The following is a 21,333-nucleotide window of genomic DNA, read 5'->3' on the forward strand; positions in this document are numbered from 1 at the left end:
GTGGTACGCCCTCTTCTTTTCACTGGGACTTTGTCAAGGACTTCTGGTACTTATTAAGCAGGGAGCAAACATTTTTGTTTTGGGCGACTCAACGTAAGTGTCTTTGACTTTTTTATGGGCAACAAATGAATCCCCAGCTCTCTTGTGTCCCCCGATGGAACTGATTTGTAACGACTGAGTGAATTACCTCACTTAGACTGAGAGTAAGTAAGTAAGATCTGTGCATGAACCAGCATGAAAGACATCAGTAGTATGAGTCAATGCACAGAAGGGATGTCATCTTTTTTAATCAATCTTTTAATATACACTGATATTATAAGAGACTGTTACTGATTGCAATTGTGATATACAACATAAATGTAAATAAAGTAAATTCATTTCCATCTGATTAATTTCCACAAACCATTAACATAATGCAGATTCCTAAAAACAGCTTTGATTATCTTTTTTATTTTTGATCAGATCAGTTGAAATCAATATGAGTAGAATTGAATAAATTTAACATTGGACAAAGTAACATCAACATTATAATGCATTATTTTATATCATATCTGTTCAGAACTCTTCGTTACGCACAGCCGGGCCAGGCCTCTAAATTTCAGTACGAAACTGCAGTGTAGGATTCTTCATCTTTTTCTTGTAGTCTTCATCAAACTGCTCACTCTGGGCCACAGTGAAATGGTTCTTCCAGTCACCAACCTTCCCTGCAGAACCACACAGAACCAGTCAGGTATTTTAGCTGAAGGTGGAGATCCAATTTTTTTTTCTTGTCACACACATTTCTTTATTTATCAGGTTACCTTTTCTCATGAAAGGAGAAATTTTTAAATCCAAAAATCTGGCCGTAGACTGGTTGACCATGTTGTTCTTTTTCATATCATCAAACTGCACTCTGCCTCTAATTCTTTCCTTCTCCTCGACTGAAGGAGACAAACCAAGAAAGCAGCAGAGTTTGTCGATTTCTCGTCCAGTATCCTGGAAGCACAATTGTCAAATATTATCATCACACCATTGCCAGTTAGAGAAGAGCAGTAACCTCAACAGGGAGAGACTTCTGAATCACACACACACATGCACAGACAAATCATAAAAACAAATAAATTACCTCGATCAGATCTTCGTAGAACATGTAATGGAGTTTTGAATAAGTCTGTTTCTTCTCCCACCAGTTGTTCACGTGGTCATACCAGGACCCAAACACCACTGAGGCCACAGAAAAACAAATGAAAACACTTGAGGAGTGTGGAGGAAATCCAACACAAGTTATTTTATTACAGCATTTCATACATACTCTTTCCCTCCATGAATCTCTGGATGTAGCTGCTCCAGTCTCCAGGCTCTGGATGGATTATATTCATGCGATCAAAATGGAAAAAAGACACTGCGTTGTCCTTTGCATTGCGGGCAACGTAGACTATCTACACAAAAAGAAAACACTTACATTGCCTGAAGAGCAGTATTGCATGAAAAATGAAAAACTTACTAATTATCATAAATCAACTGTACGAGCAGCTGGATCGGATGACACTGTTTGCTTTTGTCATCATTCAGCCTTCACATGAAAAAAGAATCCTTTATGCTCCTGAAGTTGCTTTGTTGACGTTAAACAAAGAGTAACATAATGACAAGAATGTAAGAAATGGAGATTCCTGTACTTATACATAATCCTGATCATAAAGCGAAGTTTGGTTTGATCTAATCTTAACCCGTATGAAATACATAATGTATGAAATGTGTGGGCAGTTTGAATTATCTCCCTGGCTTGTCCACCTATTTCTTTCCTTAACTTTGTATAACACAGGAATGTAGTTTAAAGAGTACAATCGTATGATAGTTTACTTAAAAAACATTTTTTACAACGTTTGTGCCAAGTTGAGGCAAGTGCTGACATTTGTGACATTTTTTCATCGGAGGTTATCCAGAGTAACCAAAGGTCATTTGGTTCCCAGAGGTCAATACCCAAGCAGTAAATTCCCACAGATTGCACTATATTAATATCATCACCTCTCAGCTTCTTGTGATCTTGAAATAACACACAAACGACTGACCCTGCAGTTTTGCTCCCAAAAGGACTTTGGCACAAACTGGACTGGAAGATGAGTCTTAATGAGTCGAGGAGAGGTGCGGAGGTCGTTCACCATTTCTGTTCCTTTAAACACGCGTGAAGGAGGTATTGATCCTGTACATCATAAAAACAGTTTACATGCCAGTGAATCCTCCACTGTGGTAAAAATAACCATTAAAGTTATTACACACTCCCTGGCACACAACCATTACAATACAACACAATGACATGAAATTCAATGTGAACTATTTAGTTTACTGATTAAGCAAAAAGCAGAGAATTAAGTGTTTGTACATCTGTGACATATGAAATAAGGTGAGTATAGGATTGTTAATTCAACCTGTCTTCACAGCGGGGCTGATGAACTCCAAGGTAGGCACTCTCACATAGATTGGGATGGATGTCTCACGCTCTGAAGATGACTGACCAAAACACAGCAGGTCAACGATGTAGGAGACCCATGTGGTTCCTAAAAGAAGAACGGAGGAAAACAAAAAAGATTGAGAAAACCAAAACCCCTCACCTCCATACACACATCTATTCAAGAGTTACAGCATGAAGCAAAATCACGTTTGTGGACTGACCTGCTTTGGGGTATGTTGCAACAAGTATATCATCTGGCCTGACCTGAAAGTTTTGAATGTCCTCCCAGTTGTCTGTGTAATGGTGGGTCATTGACACTCCATGGAAATCAAACAGTTCTGGTCGAGAAGGTAAATCCATCTTTGAGAAACATACAACACATATGATCACTGTGTTACAATAATTAAACTGAAGTCAGATTGTCTTCTTCAAGTCATGTATAAAAACAGGAGGATCCAAAATCTAAAATGAACTGGGAAAGAAAACAGCTATGAAAATAAATAGAAACATTATACACAGTTAGTTGCAAATAACTTTGATTGTCTCAGAAAATAACTTACAAGGCTTCTACAAGTTATCTTAAACAAAGGGCCGTTACAAATGTGTTCTAATTAGCTCCATGTTGCATGTTAACAAGTATTGAACACCACTGGAAAGTAAGCACATTTTGAAAAACAGTAGAAATTAAATTTGAAAACCCCGTTATCTGGAGACATACCTTGTCCAGATTACTGATGGTTCAATACATCCTCTGACTGCTGTTTCCTGGTTGTATTTTTCTCTAATACCTGTGCGTTCCTCCCCTTTCATTGCAAACTTGTAATTTAATGATTTGGGTATGATCACCCGCCTTTACAGGCGTAACTGAGTATCATCAACCTGACAGTGGAAATTATTTCTATGACGGTGTATGATTTGGCCAAGAGGTGAAATATAAAGAGAGAAGAGCAGAGGGCAAAGAACAGAGACCTGAGGTACTGAGATGTAACACCAGAAATTGTTGATGTAATATTGTTATAGGAAACACATTGTGTTCTTACAGATAGTTAAGATTTAATAGCACAGTAATAGAATACCAATCCATGAATCATAAACCACCTTAGTAAGGGCAGTTTCAGAGGAGTGACAGGCCCTGATAGCAGATTGAAAAGGTTCAAAAAGATTACTGTCAAATATGTGGGCTGAAAGTTGCTGAGACACAACTCGTACTTTAGAAAAGAATGGAAGGTTAGAGGCTGGTCAATAATTATTAAGAGACCCTGGCTCAAGTTGTGATTTCTTTAGTCGGGGTTTAACCACAGCAATCTTAAAGCTAGTGGTGACAGTGCCAATTATAAGTGATAAATTAACAATATTCAGCATCGTAAGACTCAGAAATGGGCAGAAATCTTTAAAAAGTTTAGCTGGTAGGGGATCGAGGAGGCAGGTGATTGGTTGAGAACAGTGGTTCCCAACTTTTTTCTCAAGGGACCCCTATTTTACTGTTGTATATACACTGACAACCCCCTTTTTGACCACACAAGGAATTCATAGTTTACATAGTAAGGGGTTCTCAAGGCTGGACCAGGAGTTTTATCAAGTCTTCAAATCAGGAGAGAAATAAAAATTTTACAGATTATATTATCAGCAAAATGTACTTAAAGTATCAAAAGTAGAAGTACTTGTTATGCAGTAAAATGGTCCTGACAGTGTTTTATTATCATACATGATGTTTTTGGATTAATATAAGCGGTTCATTCATGTGTATGTTGCATTTTACTGCTGCAGTTGTTTATGGTTGAGCTCATAATAACTACTTTATATGCTGCTGTAATAAAACATGTCTACGCACACAGGCTGCCTCTCTCTCCTCCTCTCTTTGTCAGACACGTTGAGAAGCATTTCACTGCAGTGTGCTATCCAGGGAGTTGCTTAATGTGGGTAGAGTCAAACGTTTGACTCCATCCAAACTGAGCAACTTCCACAGCCTTTCCTTCCTGTTCTTTTTTTCCTTTTTTCTTGGTCCACTTAAGGTTGGATGGTCATTTCCTACTCATGTGAGAGATTAACTGATACTGTGACGGCCCCAGGACCCGTGCCAGGGCTTGTGTGTGCTTTGTGTTGTCTTTCAGACTGGTTGGAGCCAGAGGCCATTGAGGAATTGGAGGCCGCTGGCCACTGTCTCCATGTTGCAAAAGACCCGCCTCATCCTGGTAGTCCGGTGGCTCCCTGGTCCCTGGCACCGCGTCGTGTTGCGTTGGAGTTCTTTGATTTTCTGTACAGTTTATTTGGTATTATCTTAGTTAACCTGGCAGCATGTTTCCCTGCCAGTTATTCTTGTTGAACTAAATTAAATTCTGTTAAATAAAGTTCCTTTCTGTTAGTTAATCCCTCACCTGTGCTTCCTTATTTGCTATGGTCTTACAGCCGGACCATGACAATACTTAGAAGGTTGTTTATGGTTACTATTTTGGTATTTCCTACTGTTAACTCTTTGATATTGTATATGAGGGACATCAGAGTTCTTCTGCATCCTTATTTCTTCATATGCAGACGGCCGGATGATTTCAGTGGTTTAATGATGAAAGGCGCAGGTCCGGGTAAACAGTCCAGAAACAGAAGCACAAACACAAAAGCACAAAGCATGAAATAACCATTTCAACAAGGACAAACAGACAGAGGAACAAAGGAAGAGGACCAGTATATGTAGAGAGAGAAAGGGCAGAGAGGCGGACATTGTGAGACAAAGGTGTAATATGTTGTTGGCTTCAATATTCATGATTTAGTACTTTATGCAGTGTTGATGTTGGTGAATGTGCTGCACATCTTCCACCACTAGGTGGTGACTTTAAGTAAGTCAAAATCAGAAGTAGGTACGTCCTCTGACTGCTGTTTCCTGGTTGTATTTTTCTCTAATACCTGTGAGTTTCTTCACTTGTGTAAATAGTAAATCGTTATCCTTCCTCCCCTTTCATTACAAACCGACCTCTGTCTCTACTGTGATCATAGGTGGAGTTCCAGATGTGATTTGACAGTCCAGCCCCTCACTGTCCTTTTGGGTTTTGGGTTTCATGGGTTCTTAGCCTCTATTCTCCTGTTTTTCCAGGCATAAAACATGCTGTGTGTTACCATGCTTTCGTGACCAACAGGTTCAATATACAAGCCCACTTCACGGCAATTCAATTAATAGACACTTTTCACAACAATTTGACCTGTCAAAGCAGGAAATGTTGTCATCAAAAGGCTCTTCCTTTGGACCCAAAAGGTTAGTCACAGTTCAACACGGTACATTTTAAATTCTGGGAGTGAGCAGATTATAGAAAAAATATCCAGTATACATTGGAACAGTCTACCTCGCATACTGTGTCCCACAATGCAAAGCGCTGGAAGTGTTTTGCCGTTAGCGTTAAGTAAACGTTTACTTGTTTCACCTCAGCATTCACCAAAATCTGTTTCTGAACACATTTGAAGTGAGAAATAAGCAACCCAGTTCAGTCATATTGGATTTACAAGGCCTAATTTAAAAGTTTGTTCCAACTTTCAAAAGGCAGGGTCATAATACCTGCATAATTATTCCTTCCGCTTTCCAAAACCGGAAACCGGATAGCCTGGCCGGCCATCCTGCAAAATAAATCGATTTGACAGTTTACTACTGCATACTACATTTGTCGGTAGTATGTAGTAGGCGGTTCCGCTTCAGCTTACTGGGACACTTAATAGAATGGTGCCGTTGTTAATGTTATTGTTTACACCAGTGCTTTTCCTGCTTTGACAAGTCAAAATGTCTGCTGTGAAAATGGTCTTTTGCAGGGATGTATTATAGGAACCAGATAGTGGACTCAAAGGCTGAGAGTTGCTGAGACACAACTCTTTCTCGTACTTTTAAAAAGAATGGAAGGTTAGAGACCGGTCGATAATTATTAAGAGACCCTGGATCGAGGTGTGGTTTCTTAAATATAGGTTTAACCATAGCAGTCCAACAATGTGTCCAGGGAGTGGCCTGGGGTATTTTCTTCGTGACCAGGGTGGCACCTCCAGCACCCATAGTGTTGCGCCCCCCCCCCCCCCCATAAAGCAGTAAATGCCATAGAAAATGCAATCAATGTGCCCCCTCCAATCTGTAGTCACAGTGCAGAATTACAGTGTTAGATTCATTCATTTATTTTGCTCATTGAACTTTTGTTCTTGTCTTTCTTGCTGCATTTCATGTCTGGATTCAAATAAAAGAAAACTTGGATATTATCATTGCTGTTTATCTTTTTTTTTATGTATTTCACATGCTGGTAAGAATGAGAGTGATCAACTACAGAACTGTGTGAAATTGAAGATCTTTGATTTCATCTTCTTCTCAAAGTCTTCATCGTTCTGATGAACAGTGAAATTATTCATCAAGTCAACTTTTGTGCTCTAGACTTTAAAATGTGTGGGTTTTAGTTCTGTTCCCAGAAGGATTTGGGAATAAACTGGACTTGCAGGTGAATTGCACACAAAATAGTTACTCCTTGTCTGCTTGTTTAATGTGGTACGCCCTCTTCTTTTCACTGGGACTTTGTCAAGGACTTCTGGTACTTATTAAGCAGGGAGCAAACATTTTTGTTTTGGGCGACTCAACGTAAACATAAGAAACATAAGAAATGCACAAAAGCACACAAACCTGTATTTTTTTTTTTTATGGGCAACAAATGAATCCCCAGCTCTCTTGTGTCCCCCGATGGAACTGATTTGTAACGACTGAGTGAATTACCTCACTTAGACTGAGAGTAAGTAAGTAAGATCTGTGCATGAACCAGCATGAAAGACATCAGTAGTATGAGTCAATGCACAGAAGGGATGTCATCTTTTTTAATCAATCTTTTAATATACACTGATATTATAAGAGACTGTTACTGATTGCAATTGTGATATACAACATAAATGTAAATAAAGTAAATTCATTTCCATCTGATTAATTTCCACAAACCATTAACATAATGCAGATTCCTAAAAACAGCTTTGATTATTTTTTTATTTTTGATCAGATCAGTTGAAATCAATATGAGTAGAATTGAATAAATTTAACATTGGACAAAGTAACATCAACATTATAATGCATTATTTTATATCATATCTGTTCAGAACTCTTCGTTACGCACAGCCGGGCCAGGCCTCTAAATTTCAGTACGAAACTGCAGTGTAGGATTCTTCATCTTTTTCTTGTAGTCTTCATCAAACTGCTCACTCTGGGCCACAGTGAAATGGTTCTTCCAGTCACCAACCTTCCCTGCAGAACCACACAGAACCAGTCAGGTATTTTAGCTGAAGGTGGAGATCCAATTTTTTTTTCTTGTCACACACATTTCTTTATTTATCAGGTTACCTTTTCTCATGAAAGGAGAAATTTTGAAATCCAAAAATCTGGCCGTAGACTGGTTGACCATGTTGTTCTTTTTCATATTATCAAACTGCACTCTGCCTCTAATTCTTTCCTTCTCCTCGACTGAAGGAGACAAACCAAGAAAGCAGCAGAGTTTGTCGATTTCTCGTCCAGTATCCTGGAAGCACAATTGTCAAATATTATCATCACACCATTGCCAGTTAGAGAAGAGCAGTAACCTCAACAGGGAGAGACTTCTGAATCACACACACACATGCACAGACAAATCATAAAAACAAATAAATTACCTCGATCAGATCTTCGTAGAACATGTAATGGAGTTTTGAATAAGTCTGTTTCTTCTCCCACCAGTTGTTCACGTGGTCATACCAGGACCCAAACACCACTGAGGCCACAGAAAAACAAATGAAAACACTTGAGGAGTGTGGAGGAAATCCAACACAAGCTATTTTATTACAGCATTTCATACATACTCTTTCCCTCCATGAATCTCTGGATGTAGCTGCTCCAGTCTCCAGGCTCTGGATGGATTATATTCATGCGATCATAATGGAAAAAAGACACTGCGTTGTCCTTTGCATTGCGGGCAACGTAGACTATCTACACAAAAAGAAAACACTTACATTGCCTGAAGAGCAGTATTGCATGAAAAATGAAAAACTTAGTAATTATCATAAATCAACTGTACGAGCAGCTGGATCGGATGACACTGTTTGCTTTTGTCATCATTCAGCCTTCACATGAAAAAAGAATCCTTTATGCTCCTGAAGTTGCTTTGTTGACGTTAAACAAAGAGTAACATAATGACAAGAATGTAAGAAATGGAGATTCCTGTACTTATACATAATCCTGATCATAAAGCGCAGTTTGGTTTGATCTAATCTTAACCCGTATGAAATACATAATGTATGAAATGTGTGGGCAGTTTGAATTATCTCCCTGGCTTGTCCACCTATTTCTTTCCTTAACTTTGTATAACACAGGAATGTGGTTTAAAGAGTACAATTGTCAGCGACTGATAGTTTCCTTAAAAACATTTTTTACAATGTTTGTGCCAAGTTGAGGCAAGTGCTGACATTTGTGACATTTTTTCATCGGAGGTTATCCAGAGTCACCAAAGGTCATTTGGTTCCCAGAGGTCAATACCCAAACAGTAAATTCCCACAGATTGCACTATATTAATATCATCACCTCTCAGCTTCTTGTGATCTTGAAATAACACACAAACGACTGACCCTGCAGTTTTGCTCCCAAAAGGACTTTGGCACAAACTGGACTGGAAGATGAGTCTTAATGAGTCGAGGAGAGGTGCGGAGGTCGTTCACCATTTCTGTTCCTTTAAACACGCGTGAAGGAGGTATTGATCCTGTACATCATAAAAACAGTTTACATGCCAGTGAATCCTCCACTGTGGTAAAAATAACCATTAAAGTTATTACACACTCCCTGGCACACAACCATTACAATACAACACAATGACATGAAATTCAATGTGAACTATTTAGTTTACTGATTAAGCAAAAAGCAGAGAATTAAGTGTTTGTACATCTGTGACATATGAAATAAGGTGAGTATAGGATTGTTAATTCAACCTGTCTTCACAGCGGGGCTGATGAACTCCAAGGTAGGCACTCTCACATAGATTGGGATGGATGTCTCACGCTCTGAAGATGACTGACCAAAACACAGCAGGTCAACGATGTAGGAGACCCATGTGGTTCCTAAAAGAAGAACGGAGGAAAACAAAAAAGATTGAGAAAACCAAAACCCCTCACCTCCATACACACATCTATTCAAGAGTTACAGCATGAAGCAAAGTCACGTTTGTGGACTGACCTGCTTTGGGGTATGTTGCAACAAGTATATCATCTGGCCTGGCCTGAAAGTTTTGAATGTCCTCCCAGTTGTCTGTGTAATGGTGGGTCATTGACACTCCATGGAAATCAAACAGTTCTGGTCGAGAAGGTAAATCCATCTTTGAAAAACATACAAAACATATGATCACTGTGTTACAATAATTAAACTGAAGTCAGATTGTCTTCTTCAAATCATGTATAAAAACAGGAGGATCCAAAATCCAAAATGAACTGGGAAAGAAAACAGCTATGAAAATAAATAGAAACATTATTCACAGTTAGTTGCAAATAACTTTGATTGTCTCAGAAAATAACTTACAAGGCTTCTACAAGTTATCTTAAACAAAGGGCCGTTACAAATGTGTTCTAATTAGCTCCATGTTGCATGTTAACAAGTATTGAACACCACTGGAAAGTAAGCACATTTTGAAAAACAGTAGAAATTAAATTTGAAAACCCCGTTATCTGGAGACATACCTTGTCCAGATTACTGATGGTTCAAAACGTCCTCTGACTGCTGTTTCCTGGTTGTATTTTTCTCTAATACCTCTGAGTTTCTTCACTTGTGGTAATAGTAAATCGTTATCCTTCCTACCCTCTCATTACAAACCGACCTCTGTCTCTACTGTGATCATAGGTGGAGTTCCAGATGTGATTTGACAGTCCAGCCCCTCACTGTCCTTTTGGGTTTTGGGTTTCATGGGTTCTTAGCCTCTATTCTCCTGTTTTTCCAGGCATAAAACATGCTGTGTGTTACCATGCTTTTGTGACCAACAGGTTCAATATACAAGCCCACTTCACGGCAATTCAATTAATAGACACTTTTCACAACAATTTGACCTGTCAAAGCAGGAAATGTTGTCATCAAAAGGCTCTTCCTTTGGACCCAAAAGGTTAGTCACAGTTCAACACGGTACATTTTAAATTCTGGGAGTGAGCAGATTATAGAAAAAATATCCAGTATACATTGGACCAGTCTACCTCGCATACTGTGTCCCACAATGCAAAGCGCTGGAAGTGTTTTGCCGTTAGCGTTAAGTAAACGTTTACTTGTTTCACCTCAGCATTCACCAAAATCTGTTTCTGAACACATTTGAAGTGAGAAATAAGCAACCCAGTTCAGTCATATTGGATTTACAAGGCCTAATTTAAAAGTTTGTTCCAACTTTCAAAAGGCAGGGTCATAATACCTGCATAATTATTCCTTCCGCTTTCCAAAACCGGAAACCGGATAGCCTGGCCGGCCATCCTGCAAAATAAATCGATTTGACAGTTTACTACTGCATACTACATTTGTCGGTAGTATGTAGTAGGCGGTTCCGCTTCAGCTTACTGGGACACTTAATAGAATGGTGCCGTTGTTAATGTTATTGTTTACACCAGTGCTTTTCCTGCTTTGACAAGTCAAAATGTCTGCTGTGAAAATGGTCTTTTGCAGGGATGTATTATAGGAACCGGATAGTGGACTCAAAGGCTGAGAGTTGCTGAGACACAACTCTTTCTCGTACTTTTAAAAAGAATGGAAGGTTAGAGACCGGTCGATAATTATTAAGAGACCCTGGATCGAGGTGTGGTTTCTTAAATATAGGTTTAACCATAGCAGTCCAACAATGTGTCCAGGGAGTGGCCTGGGGTATTTTCTTCGTGACCAGGGTGGCACCTCCAGCACCCATAGTGTTGCGCCCCCCCCCATAAAGCAGTAAATGCCATAGAAAATGCAATCAATGTGGCCCCTCCAGTCTGTAGTCACAGTGCAGAATTACAGTGTTAGATTCATTCATTTATTTTGCTCATTGAACTTTTGTTCTTGTCTTTCTTGCTGCATTTCATGTCTGGATTCAAATAAAAGAAAACTTGAATATTATCATTGCTGTTTATCTTTTTTTTTTAATGTATTTCACATGCTGGTAAGAATGAGAGTGATCAACTACAGAACTGTGTGAAATTGAAGATCATTGATTTCATCTTCTTCTCAAAGTCTTCATCATTCTGATGAACAGTGAAATTATTCATCAAGTCAACTTTTGTACTCTAGACTTTAAAATGTGTGGGTTTTAGTTCTGTTCCCAGAAGGATTTGGGAATAAATTGGACTTGCAGGTGAATTGCACACAAAATAGTTACTCCTTGTCTGCTTGTTTAATGTGGTACGCCCTCTTCTTTTCACTGGGACTTTGTCAAGGACTTCTGGTACTTATTAAGCAGGGAGCAAACATTTTTGTTTTGGGCGACTCAACGTAAGTGTCTTTGACTTTTTTATGGGCAACAAATGAATCCCCAGCTCTCTTGTGTCCCCCGATGGAACTGATTTGTAACGACTGAGTGAATTACCTCACTTAGACTGAGAGTAAGTAAGTAAGATCTGTGCATGAACCAGCATGAAAGACATCAGTAGTATGAGTCAATGCACAGAAGGGATGTCATCTTTTTTAATCAATCTTTTAATATACACTGATATTATAAGAGACTGTTACTGATTGCAATTGTGATATACAACATAAATGTAAATAAAGTAAATTCATTTCCATCTGATTAATTTCCACAAACCATTAACATAATGCAGATTCCTAAAAACAGCTTTGATTATCTTTTTTATTTTTGATCAGATCAGTTGAAATCAATATGAGTAGAATTGAATAAATTTAACATTGGACCAAGTAACATCAACATTATAATGCATTATTTTATATCATATCTGTTCAGAACTCTTCGTTACGCACAGCCGGGCCAGGCCTCTAAATTTCAGTACGAAACTGCAGTGTAGGATTCTTCATCTTTTTCTTGTAGTCTTCATCAAACTGCTCACTCTGGGCCACAGTGAAATGGTTCTTCCAGTCACCAACCTTCCCTGCAGAACCACACAGAACCAGTCAGGTATTTTAGCTGAAGGTGGAGATCCAATTTTTTTTTCTTGTCACACACATTTCTTTATTTATCAGGTTACCTTTTCTCATGAAAGGAGAAATTTTTAAATCCAAAAATGGGGCCAAAGAATAGTTGACCATGTTGTTCTTTTTCATATCATCAAACTGCACTCTGCCTCTAATTCTTTCCTTCTCCTCGAGTGAAGGAGACAAACCAAGAAAGCAGCAGAGTTTGTCGATTTCTCGTCCAGTATCCTGGAAGCACAATTGTCAAATATTATCATCACACCATTGCCAGCTAGAGAAGAGCAGTAACCTCAACAGGGAGAGACTTCTGAATCACACACAGACATGCACAGACAAATCATAAAAACAAATAAATTACCTCGATCAGATCTTCGTAGAACATGTAATGGAGTTTTGAATAAGTCTGTTTCTTCTCCCACCAGTTGTTCACGTGGTCATACCAGGACCCAAGCACCACTGAGGCCACAGAAAAACAAATGAAAACACTTGAGGAGTGTGGAGGAAATCCAACACAAGCTATTTTATTACAGCATTTCATACATACTCTTTCCCTCCATGAATCTCTGGATGTAGCTGCTCCAGTCTCCAGGCTCTGCATGCATTATATTCATGCGATCAAAATGGAAAAAAGAAACTGCGTTGTCCTTTGCATTGCGGGCAACGTAGACTATCTACACAAAAAGAAAACACTTACATTGCCTGAAGAGCAGTATTGCATGAAAAATGAAAAACTTAGTAATTATCATAAATCAACTGTACGAGCAGCTGGATCGGATGACACTGTTTGCTTTTGTCATCATTCAGCCTTCACATGAAAAAAGAATCCTTTATGCTCCTGAAGTTGCTTTGTTGACGTTAAACAAAGAGTAACATAATGACAAGAATGTAAGAAATGGAGATTCCTGTACTTATACATAATCCTGATCATAAAGCGCAGTTTGGTTTGATCTAATCTTAACCCGTATGAAATACATAATGTATGAAATGTGTGGGCAGTTTGAATTATCTCCCTGGCTTGTCCACCTATTTCTTTCCTTAACTTTGTATAACACAGGAATGTGGTTGAAAGAGTACAATCGTCAGCTACTGATAGTTTACTTAAAAAACATTTTTTACAACGTTTGTGCCAAGTTGAGGCAAGTGCTGACATTTGTGGCATTTTTTCATCGGAGGTTATCCAGAGTCACCAAAGGTCATTTGGTTCCCAGAGGTCAATACCCAAACAGTAAATTCCCACAGATTGCACTATATTAATATCATCACCTCTCAGCTTCTTGTGATCTTGAAATAACACACAAACGACTGACCCTGCAGTTTTGCTCCCAAAAGGACTTTGGCACAAACTGGACTGGAAGATGAGTCTTAATGAGTCGAGGAGAGGTGCGGAGGTCGTTCACCATTTCTGTTCCTTTAAACACGCGTGGAGAAGGCATTGATCCTGTACATCATAAAAACAGTTTACATGCCAGTGAATCCTCCACTGTGGTAAAAATAACACATTAAAGTTATTACACACTCCCTGGCACACAACCATTACAATACAACACAATGACATGAAATTCAATGTGAACTATTTAGTTTACTGATTAAGCAAAAAGCAGAGAATTAAGTGTTTGTACATCTGTGACATATGAAATAAGGTGAGTATAGGATTGTGAATTCAACCTGTCTTCACAGCGGGGCTGGTGAACTCCAAGGTAGGCACTCTCACATAGATTGGGATGGATGTCTCACGCTCTGAAGACGACTGACCAAAACACAGCAGGTCAACGATGTAAGAGACCCATGTGGTTCCTAAAAGAAGAACGGAGGAAAACAAAAAAGATTGAGAAAACCAAAACCAAAACCCCTCACCTCCATACACACATCTATTCAAGAGTTACAGCATGAAGCAAAATCACGTTTGTGGACTGACCTGCTTTGGGGTATGTTGCAACAAGTATATCATCTGGCCTGGCCTGAAAGTTTTGAATGTCCTCCCAGTTGTCTGTGTAATGGTGGGTCATTGACACTCCATGGAAATCAAACAGTTCTGGTCGAGAAGGTAAATCCATCTTTGAAAAACATACAACACATATGATCACTGTGTTACAATAATTAAACTGAAGTCAGATTGTCTTCTTCAAGTCATGTATAAAAACAGGAGGATCCAAAATCCAAAATGAACTGGGAAAGAAAACAGCTATGAAAATAAATAGAAACATTATTCACAGTTAGTTGCAAATAACTTTGATTGTCTCAGAAAATAACTTACAAGGCTTCTACAAGTTATCTTAAACAAAGGGCCGTTACAAATGTGTTCTAATTAGCTCCATGTTGCATGTTAACAAGTATTGAACACCACTGGAAAGTAAGCACATTTTGAAAAACAGTAGAAATTAAATTTGAAAACCCCGTTATCTGGAGACATACCTTGTCCAGATTACTGATGGTTCAATACATCCTCTGACTGCTGTTTCCTGGTTGTATTTTTCTCTAATACCTGTGCGTTCCTCCCCTTTCATTGCAAACTTAATTTAATGATTTGGGTATGATCACCCGCCTTTAAAGGCGTAGCTGAGTATAATCAACCTGACAGTGGAAATTATTTCTATGACGGTGTATGATTTGGCCAAGAGGTGAAATATAAAGAGAGAAGAGCAGAGGGCAAAGAACAGAGACCTGAGGTACTGAGATGTAACACCAGAAATTGTTGATGTAATATTGTTATAGGAAACACATTGTGTTCTTACAGATAGGTAAGATTTAATAGCACAGTAATAGAATACCAATCCATGAATCATAAACCACCTTAGTAAGGGCAGTTTCAGAGGAGTGACAGGCCCTGACAGCAGATTGAAAAGGTTCAAAAAGATTACTGTCAAATATGTGGGCTGAAAGTTGCTGAGACACAATTCGTACTTTTGAAAAGAATGGAAGGTTAGAGGCTGGTCAATAATTATTAAGAGACCCTGGCTCAAGATGTGATTTCTTTAGTCGGGGTTTAACCACAGCAGTCTTAAAGCTAGTGGTGACAGTGCCAATTATAAGTGATAAATTAACAATATTCAGCATCGTAAGACTCAGAATTGGGAAGAAATCTTTAAAAAGTTTAACTGGTAGGGGATCGGGGAGGAGTTTTATCAAGTCTTCAAATCAGGAGAGAAATAGAAATTTTTACTTGTACTTGTTATGCAGTAAAATGGTCCTGACAGTGTTTTATTATCATACATGATGTTTTTGGATTAATATTAGCGGTGCATTCATGCGTATGTTGCATTCATGCGTATGTTGCATTTTACTGCTGCAGTTGTTTATGGTTGAGCTCATAATAACTACTTTATATGCTGCTGTAATAAAACATGTCTACGCACACAGGCTGCCTCTCTCTCCTCCTCTCTTTGTCAGACACGTTGAGAAGCATTTCACTGCAGTGTGCTATCCAGGGAGTTGCTTAATGTGGGTAGAGTCAAACGTTTGACTCCATCCAAACTGAGCAACTTCCACAGCCTTTCCTTCCTGTTCTTTTTTTCCTTTTTTCTTGGTCCACTTAAGGTTGGATGGTCATTTCCTACTCATGTGAGAGATTAACTGATACTGTGACGGCCCCAGGACCCGTGCCAGGGCTTGTGTGTGCTTTGTGTTGTCTTTCAGACTGGTTGGAGCCAGAGGCCATTGAGGAATTGGAGGCCGCTGGCCACTGTCTCCATGTTGCAAAAGACCCACCTCATCCTGGTAGTCCGGTGGCTCCCTGGTCCCTGGCACTGCGTCGTGTTGCGTTGGAGTTCTTTGATTTTCTGTACAGTTTATTTGGTATTATCTTAGTTAACCTGGCTGCATGTTTCCCTGCCAGTTATTTTTGTTGAACTAAATTAAATTCTGTTAAATAAAGTTCCTTTCTGTTAGTTAATCCCTCACCTGTGCTTCCTTATTTGCTATGGTCTTACAGCCGGACCATGACAATTCAGGAACGAGTTCCAGGAACGAGCACAGCCGGCTGAGTTCTCATTGAGTATAATCTTGTGCTTGTATTCACAATCCCACTGACTGTTGTTTTTGTACAGATTAAAAAAACGAGATGTGACGTTACTGTTATACTGTTCGTTACCATGAGAAAGAACGAGACTAGCTGTATCCCCCCCGTTTCCAGTCTTAGTGCTAAGCTAAGCTAAGTGGATGCTGACTGTACTATTACTTTACTTTGATGTTGGAAAGTATACAAAAGAATCATTTGGATTTTTAGCCAAAGGTATCGTATTTTGATGGCTCTGGAGTTTATGAGTTACAACTTATGTGTGCAACAAAATATGTGAACTCAAACATCTGAATCATACACCTTACTATTTCATTCTGTGTATGCAAATATTAAACTGATACAAGACAAACCAATAGAAAGTTTTTATTTTGTGTAACTCTGACATCTTTGGTAATGACTTAGATCATACCTCTGACCTGATAATAATGGTTCACATTCAGACTCAAAGCTGATAAAATGATGCAAACAGAATTTACACGCCTACATTAATTTCAGGAAGTTTAGTATTACACAACCAACTGACTTCTTCAGTGTGCATGATCCAGACACTACCACTGTTTCGGGAAATACCTTCTCAGCAGGGTGAGTGTGCAGTTGGCTATTTTGAACTTGTGAGTGAGTGAGGTCATATGCAGCAAATATTTTAACAAGCCAGTTTAACTTTTGTGTACCTGGTGGGATTAATGTACATGAACATGTAGCCACAAACCTCATTCACAATCTGGAGAATATTTGAGTTGACAGGAGGGAACCAGAAAGGCAAAGAAGCCTCTTAATCATATGTTGCCAAGTATACATCCGCTTAGTTTTTGCTTCAGGAAAAAGAAAGGGAATCCACCTCAGGACAACAGCTAGCGATATGGACGTTGGCTGCTAGCCAAGTTCTGCAAACCTTTTTTTCTCGCCCTGGGCAAACTTTGAAATAATGAACTGAGAGTGCAGCTGCAGCTCGTGCCATCTAGAGATTCAGAGTCTCGCCTATTTTTTCTGCGTGATGTGTGCAATTCTCAGCAAAAACATACAACATTACACATTTCTCAGTTTCAATGTCTATATCTGTGGACTATGTCACAGACATCAACTCAACACACTAAGCGCAGGCCTCTTAACCTTTTTCTTTCTAAACGAAATGAAATTCATTGTTGATGGCCATTATCAAAGGCAAAGTCAATGTAGAAAGATAGAGAGGTAGGCTGTATAGAGGTAGGCTGTGTGCTTGCTTCCGGGTTTACTTCCAGGGTATGTGGCCCACTGAAAATGCAGTGTTTCTGCTTGGCCCATAGACTTTAAATTGTGATGACATCATATATTTTTTCATTGCTTTTACAAATATTATATTATTATTATACATCCGTGACACACAATTGTGTCAAGTATCTTCTTCTTTTGCTTCTTTTATGCTTAGTAGGCTACAATGAATGTTGCCTCCACCTATCCACACATTGTTTTCCTTAACAAACAGAGCCTGATCTGTTGACGGGGTTCATAAAAGGAGGACATATATAATAATATACCATATTTTCAATTGTATACTGGATCTTGTTACGCCCATATTGTATCCAGACTGGACTAGATGATTGCTGAATCATTTGTTTTATGTATGTTTGTCAGTCTTGGCAGCATGGACAATATTCAAAATGTCATATTGGTATTTTAAATCTAGAATAAGTCATTCTCGCAGATGGAGCTTCCACCTCGGCCAACAGTGTTTGACTTCCATGGCGTCTCCATGACCAAATACTTCACTGACAACTGGGACAACATACAGAATTTCAAAGCCAGACCAGATGACATTCTTATAGTTACTTACCCTAAAGCAGGTGGGGTTGTATGTGTAAGTGTATGGAACTTGTGGCGTCCTAGTTTTATCATTTTATGTTGATGAATGCCCTGGATTTACATGTTTCCTATGTTCAGGCCACTGAACAGAATATGTGTTTTAATCTCAGGAACCACATGGGTCTCTTACATACTGGATCTTCTGTATTTTGGGCAGACATGTCCAGAACGTCAGACGTCCATTCCTCTTCACGAAAGAGTGCCGTTTCTGGAGATCAGCCAACCTTCTCTACCCACAGGTTGAATCATGTGGGCACAGTCAGATATCTGTATATTACCCTGTAAAAACAAAACAAAAAACACGGTGTGTGACGCCTCCATAATCTCTTCATTATGATTGTTGTGTACAGTTAATTGCATTAACTAATTAATTAATTCATAACTTTCTTGCTGGATAATCATGTTTGATGAGTGTTTTCATCACCAGTTTTTCGGACTGTAAACTCATGAAGCCAAGTAAAAAGTCTCAGAAGCAACTTACTGTACATCTACTTCAGCTATTAATCATGTTGTTCTCTGGTATGTAAACAAGTCTTACTGTCTGACTAATGCTTCTCTTAAAGGTAAAGACTTGGCAGACCAGCTTACTACAACTCCTCGTCTCATTAAAACTCATCTACCAGTCCAGTTTATACCCAAATCCTTCTGGGAGCAGAACAGCAGGGTGAAAGCCATGCACATACAGTATTTAAACTATGTCATATGTGAGTTATGAACCTCACTTAATTATGATGCAGACAGATGATAATTTAGTGGTTTCTCCTTGCGTAGATTGTCTATGTGGCTCGTAATGCAAAGGACAATGCAGTGTCCTATTTCTACTTTGGCCGCATGAATAATGCCCAGCCAGAACCAGGAGACTGGAGCACCTTTCTACAGGACTTCATGGAGGGAAAGGGTGAGTTCAAAGTAATTTTAATGTGAAGGAGGCACGTTATCATCTCATTTCCTAAATGTCCCCTCATATATTATTCTGTGGCTTCAGTGGTGTTTGGATCATGGTATGACCATGTGAACGGCTGGTGGGAGAAGAAACTGACATATTCAAAACTTCACTACGTGTTCTATGAAGACTTGATTGAGGTAAGCTGAGGTGAAAAAATCTTTGAAAAAGTTTTATACACTGTATTCTATTCATTAAAAGCAATTGTTGCTGGTCATTAATGTTTACACTTATGTTGGCTGCTTGAAAAATTACAACATGCTATGTAATGAAAGGAGTAGTTTGACATTTTGGGAAATAGGATTATTCACTTTCTTGTGGAAAGTTAGATGATAAGATGTATACCACTCTCACACCTGTACGGTAAATATGAAGGAAATATGAAGAGGAATACAGCTAGACTGGGTTCTTCTTCCTGGAGAAAGTCACTGCACTCGGCAAAGAAATAGTCCCACACCTAACCCCCTGTAAATCCGTAACTGTCAGGATTTTAGTATTGAGCACAAGATGGAGGACCCAAATGCACACAGAGAGGCAGCCTGGTACAGGTCAGTGGATTTAATGGACATTATGACAATACTCAGGCTTAAAGGTCAGGCTTAGAGCAGAGGGTCCAATTCACCATTTTCACAGCGGCTATAGAAAAGTGACAGAAATCAAAGTTGTATAGAGACGTGTCAATAAAAATAATACAGCCTGCCTGGATGTTGGTCAGAAAGATATCTACTATGTATTTGTCACAATTCTGAGGCTGAGGTTCTTAAATTTTCTTCAGGACTGTGGACGAGAGATAGACCGACTCTGCTCGTTCCTCGGTTTGTCTCCCTCCGCTGAGGAGAAGGAAAGAGTCACAACTGGAGTGAAGTTTGACAATATGAAAGAAAACAAAATGACCAACTTTTCCACTGTCCAAATTATGGATCAGAAGGTGTCTCCTTTCATGAGAAAAGGCACGGTAAAAACTAGCTTCCTAGCTACGTTTTTTTCTATTTGCACCGAAATACGCTTAAAACATTTATCACTGATTTATAAAATTGCCTGAATGATTCTCTTTGCTTCTCCAGGAAAAGTAGGTGACTGGAAGAACCATTTCACAGTGGCCCAGGATGAACAGTTTGATGAGGACTACAAGCAGAAAATGAAGAATCCCACTCTGCAGTTTCGTACTGAAGTTTAAAGGCCCGGCCCAGCTGTGCATAATGAAGAGTGGCTCAACATAAGTTTGATAAAGTAACAGTAACTCTGTGGTAACACAACTGTGGGATTTCACAAAGTTTGACAGCCAAGAATCCTGGTATTACGTTTGATCCTACCCTCTGTTTTTATCAGCACATAAAAGAAATCACCAAGACAGACTTTGCAGCCTATATAGACAGCCTACGTAACCTTGGAAAGAAGTCTGGACTTTGCCCTTTGTTTCCTAATTACAAATAAAGTGAGAGAGGTCATGTTTAAACTACTCCATAAATACACCTTGCTAAATAATTTCTTCTTCAATAAAAACAGGATATCAAATTACTGCTCTTTCCGTGAATCCAGTTCTGAAACACCTGTGCATTTGTTTTGATCTTGCATCCACACTGGAAAATTCTGGTCTGGGGTTCTTGAATTTATATAAATGTCTTTTTTCAATGGCTTTTGTTTTTCTTTTAGAGGTTTTGCGTTTGATATCTCTGGTTGAGAGAAGGAAGATGGAGGATATATTTTTATGATTAATGTTATTTAATAGCCAAATTTTACATACAAATGTAAATTTGGTAAGTGTAGGTGCCCCTTGCTTACTTTTAAAATTGAGCTTAAAGGTTCTGTATGGTGTTTTCAGAAAGTCGTTGTTTTTAATGACACCGGCCAAAACAGTGAAGTGACATACACCAGACTGATTTACCATGATTTACAATTATGTCTAGAATAACGTTACTATCTGTAATGTTCAGATATTTTATTTGGACCATTGGCTCCGTGATAAAAACTAGCCAACCATCTGTCAATCTCCAGTATATTTGTCCAAT

General features: G+C 38.9%; 4 protein-coding genes across 7 annotated transcripts; 1 reads left to right on the forward strand and 3 right to left on the reverse strand.

Moving 5' to 3' along the window:
• Positions 1 to 591: 591 nt before the first annotated feature.
• Positions 592 to 2,821, reverse strand: LOC139288469 (cytosolic sulfotransferase 1-like). Its single transcript, XM_070909768.1, has 7 exons — positions 2,650 to 2,821; positions 2,406 to 2,534; positions 2,049 to 2,149; positions 1,292 to 1,418; positions 1,106 to 1,203; positions 801 to 975; positions 592 to 704 (listed from the first exon to the last, which is right to left on the reverse strand). Exons 1-7 carry the CDS (start codon positions 2,786 to 2,788, stop codon positions 592 to 594), a joined length of 882 nt encoding a protein of 293 aa, XP_070765869.1. The 5' UTR covers positions 2,789 to 2,821.
• A 4,733-nt stretch (positions 2,822 to 7,554) lies between these two features.
• Positions 7,555 to 9,789, reverse strand: LOC139288426 (cytosolic sulfotransferase 1-like). The gene is made up of 7 exons (XM_070909725.1): positions 9,618 to 9,789; positions 9,374 to 9,502; positions 9,017 to 9,117; positions 8,255 to 8,381; positions 8,069 to 8,166; positions 7,764 to 7,938; positions 7,555 to 7,667 (listed from the first exon to the last, which is right to left on the reverse strand). Exons 1-7 carry the CDS (start codon positions 9,754 to 9,756, stop codon positions 7,555 to 7,557), a joined length of 882 nt encoding a protein of 293 aa, XP_070765826.1. The 5' UTR covers positions 9,757 to 9,789.
• Positions 9,790 to 12,371: 2,582 nt separating this feature from the next.
• On the reverse strand, positions 12,372 to 14,614 carry LOC139288707 (cytosolic sulfotransferase 3-like). Its single transcript, XM_070910094.1, has 7 exons — positions 14,443 to 14,614; positions 14,193 to 14,321; positions 13,835 to 13,935; positions 13,072 to 13,198; positions 12,886 to 12,983; positions 12,581 to 12,755; positions 12,372 to 12,484 (listed from the first exon to the last, which is right to left on the reverse strand). Exons 1-7 carry the CDS (start codon positions 14,579 to 14,581, stop codon positions 12,372 to 12,374), a joined length of 882 nt encoding a protein of 293 aa, XP_070766195.1. The 5' UTR covers positions 14,582 to 14,614.
• LOC139288705 (cytosolic sulfotransferase 2-like) lies at positions 13,420 to 20,918 on the forward strand. 4 transcript variants are annotated; one of them, XM_070910088.1, is made up of 8 exons: positions 13,420 to 13,431; positions 18,212 to 18,362; positions 18,492 to 18,620; positions 18,945 to 19,045; positions 19,153 to 19,279; positions 19,367 to 19,464; positions 20,100 to 20,274; positions 20,389 to 20,918. In XM_070910088.1, the coding sequence occupies exons 1-8, from the start codon at positions 13,420 to 13,422 to the stop codon at positions 20,499 to 20,501; spliced, it is 906 nt and encodes a 301-aa protein (XP_070766189.1). In that variant the 3' UTR covers positions 20,502 to 20,918. The 4 variants fall into 4 exon arrangements, with proteins under 4 accessions (XP_070766189.1, XP_070766192.1, XP_070766190.1 ...); XM_070910091.1 differs by lacking the exon at positions 13,420 to 13,431 and adding an exon at positions 14,081 to 14,092 and having other exon boundaries at positions 18,224 to 18,362; XM_070910089.1 differs by lacking the exon at positions 13,420 to 13,431 and adding an exon at positions 17,589 to 17,609 and having other exon boundaries at positions 18,224 to 18,362.
• Positions 20,919 to 21,333: the final 415 nt, after the last annotated feature.

This window comes from Enoplosus armatus, chromosome 8 (assembly GCF_043641665.1).
Source record: "Enoplosus armatus isolate fEnoArm2 chromosome 8, fEnoArm2.hap1, whole genome shotgun sequence".
NCBI classification, from domain to species: Eukaryota; Metazoa; Chordata; class Actinopteri; order Centrarchiformes; family Enoplosidae; genus Enoplosus; species Enoplosus armatus.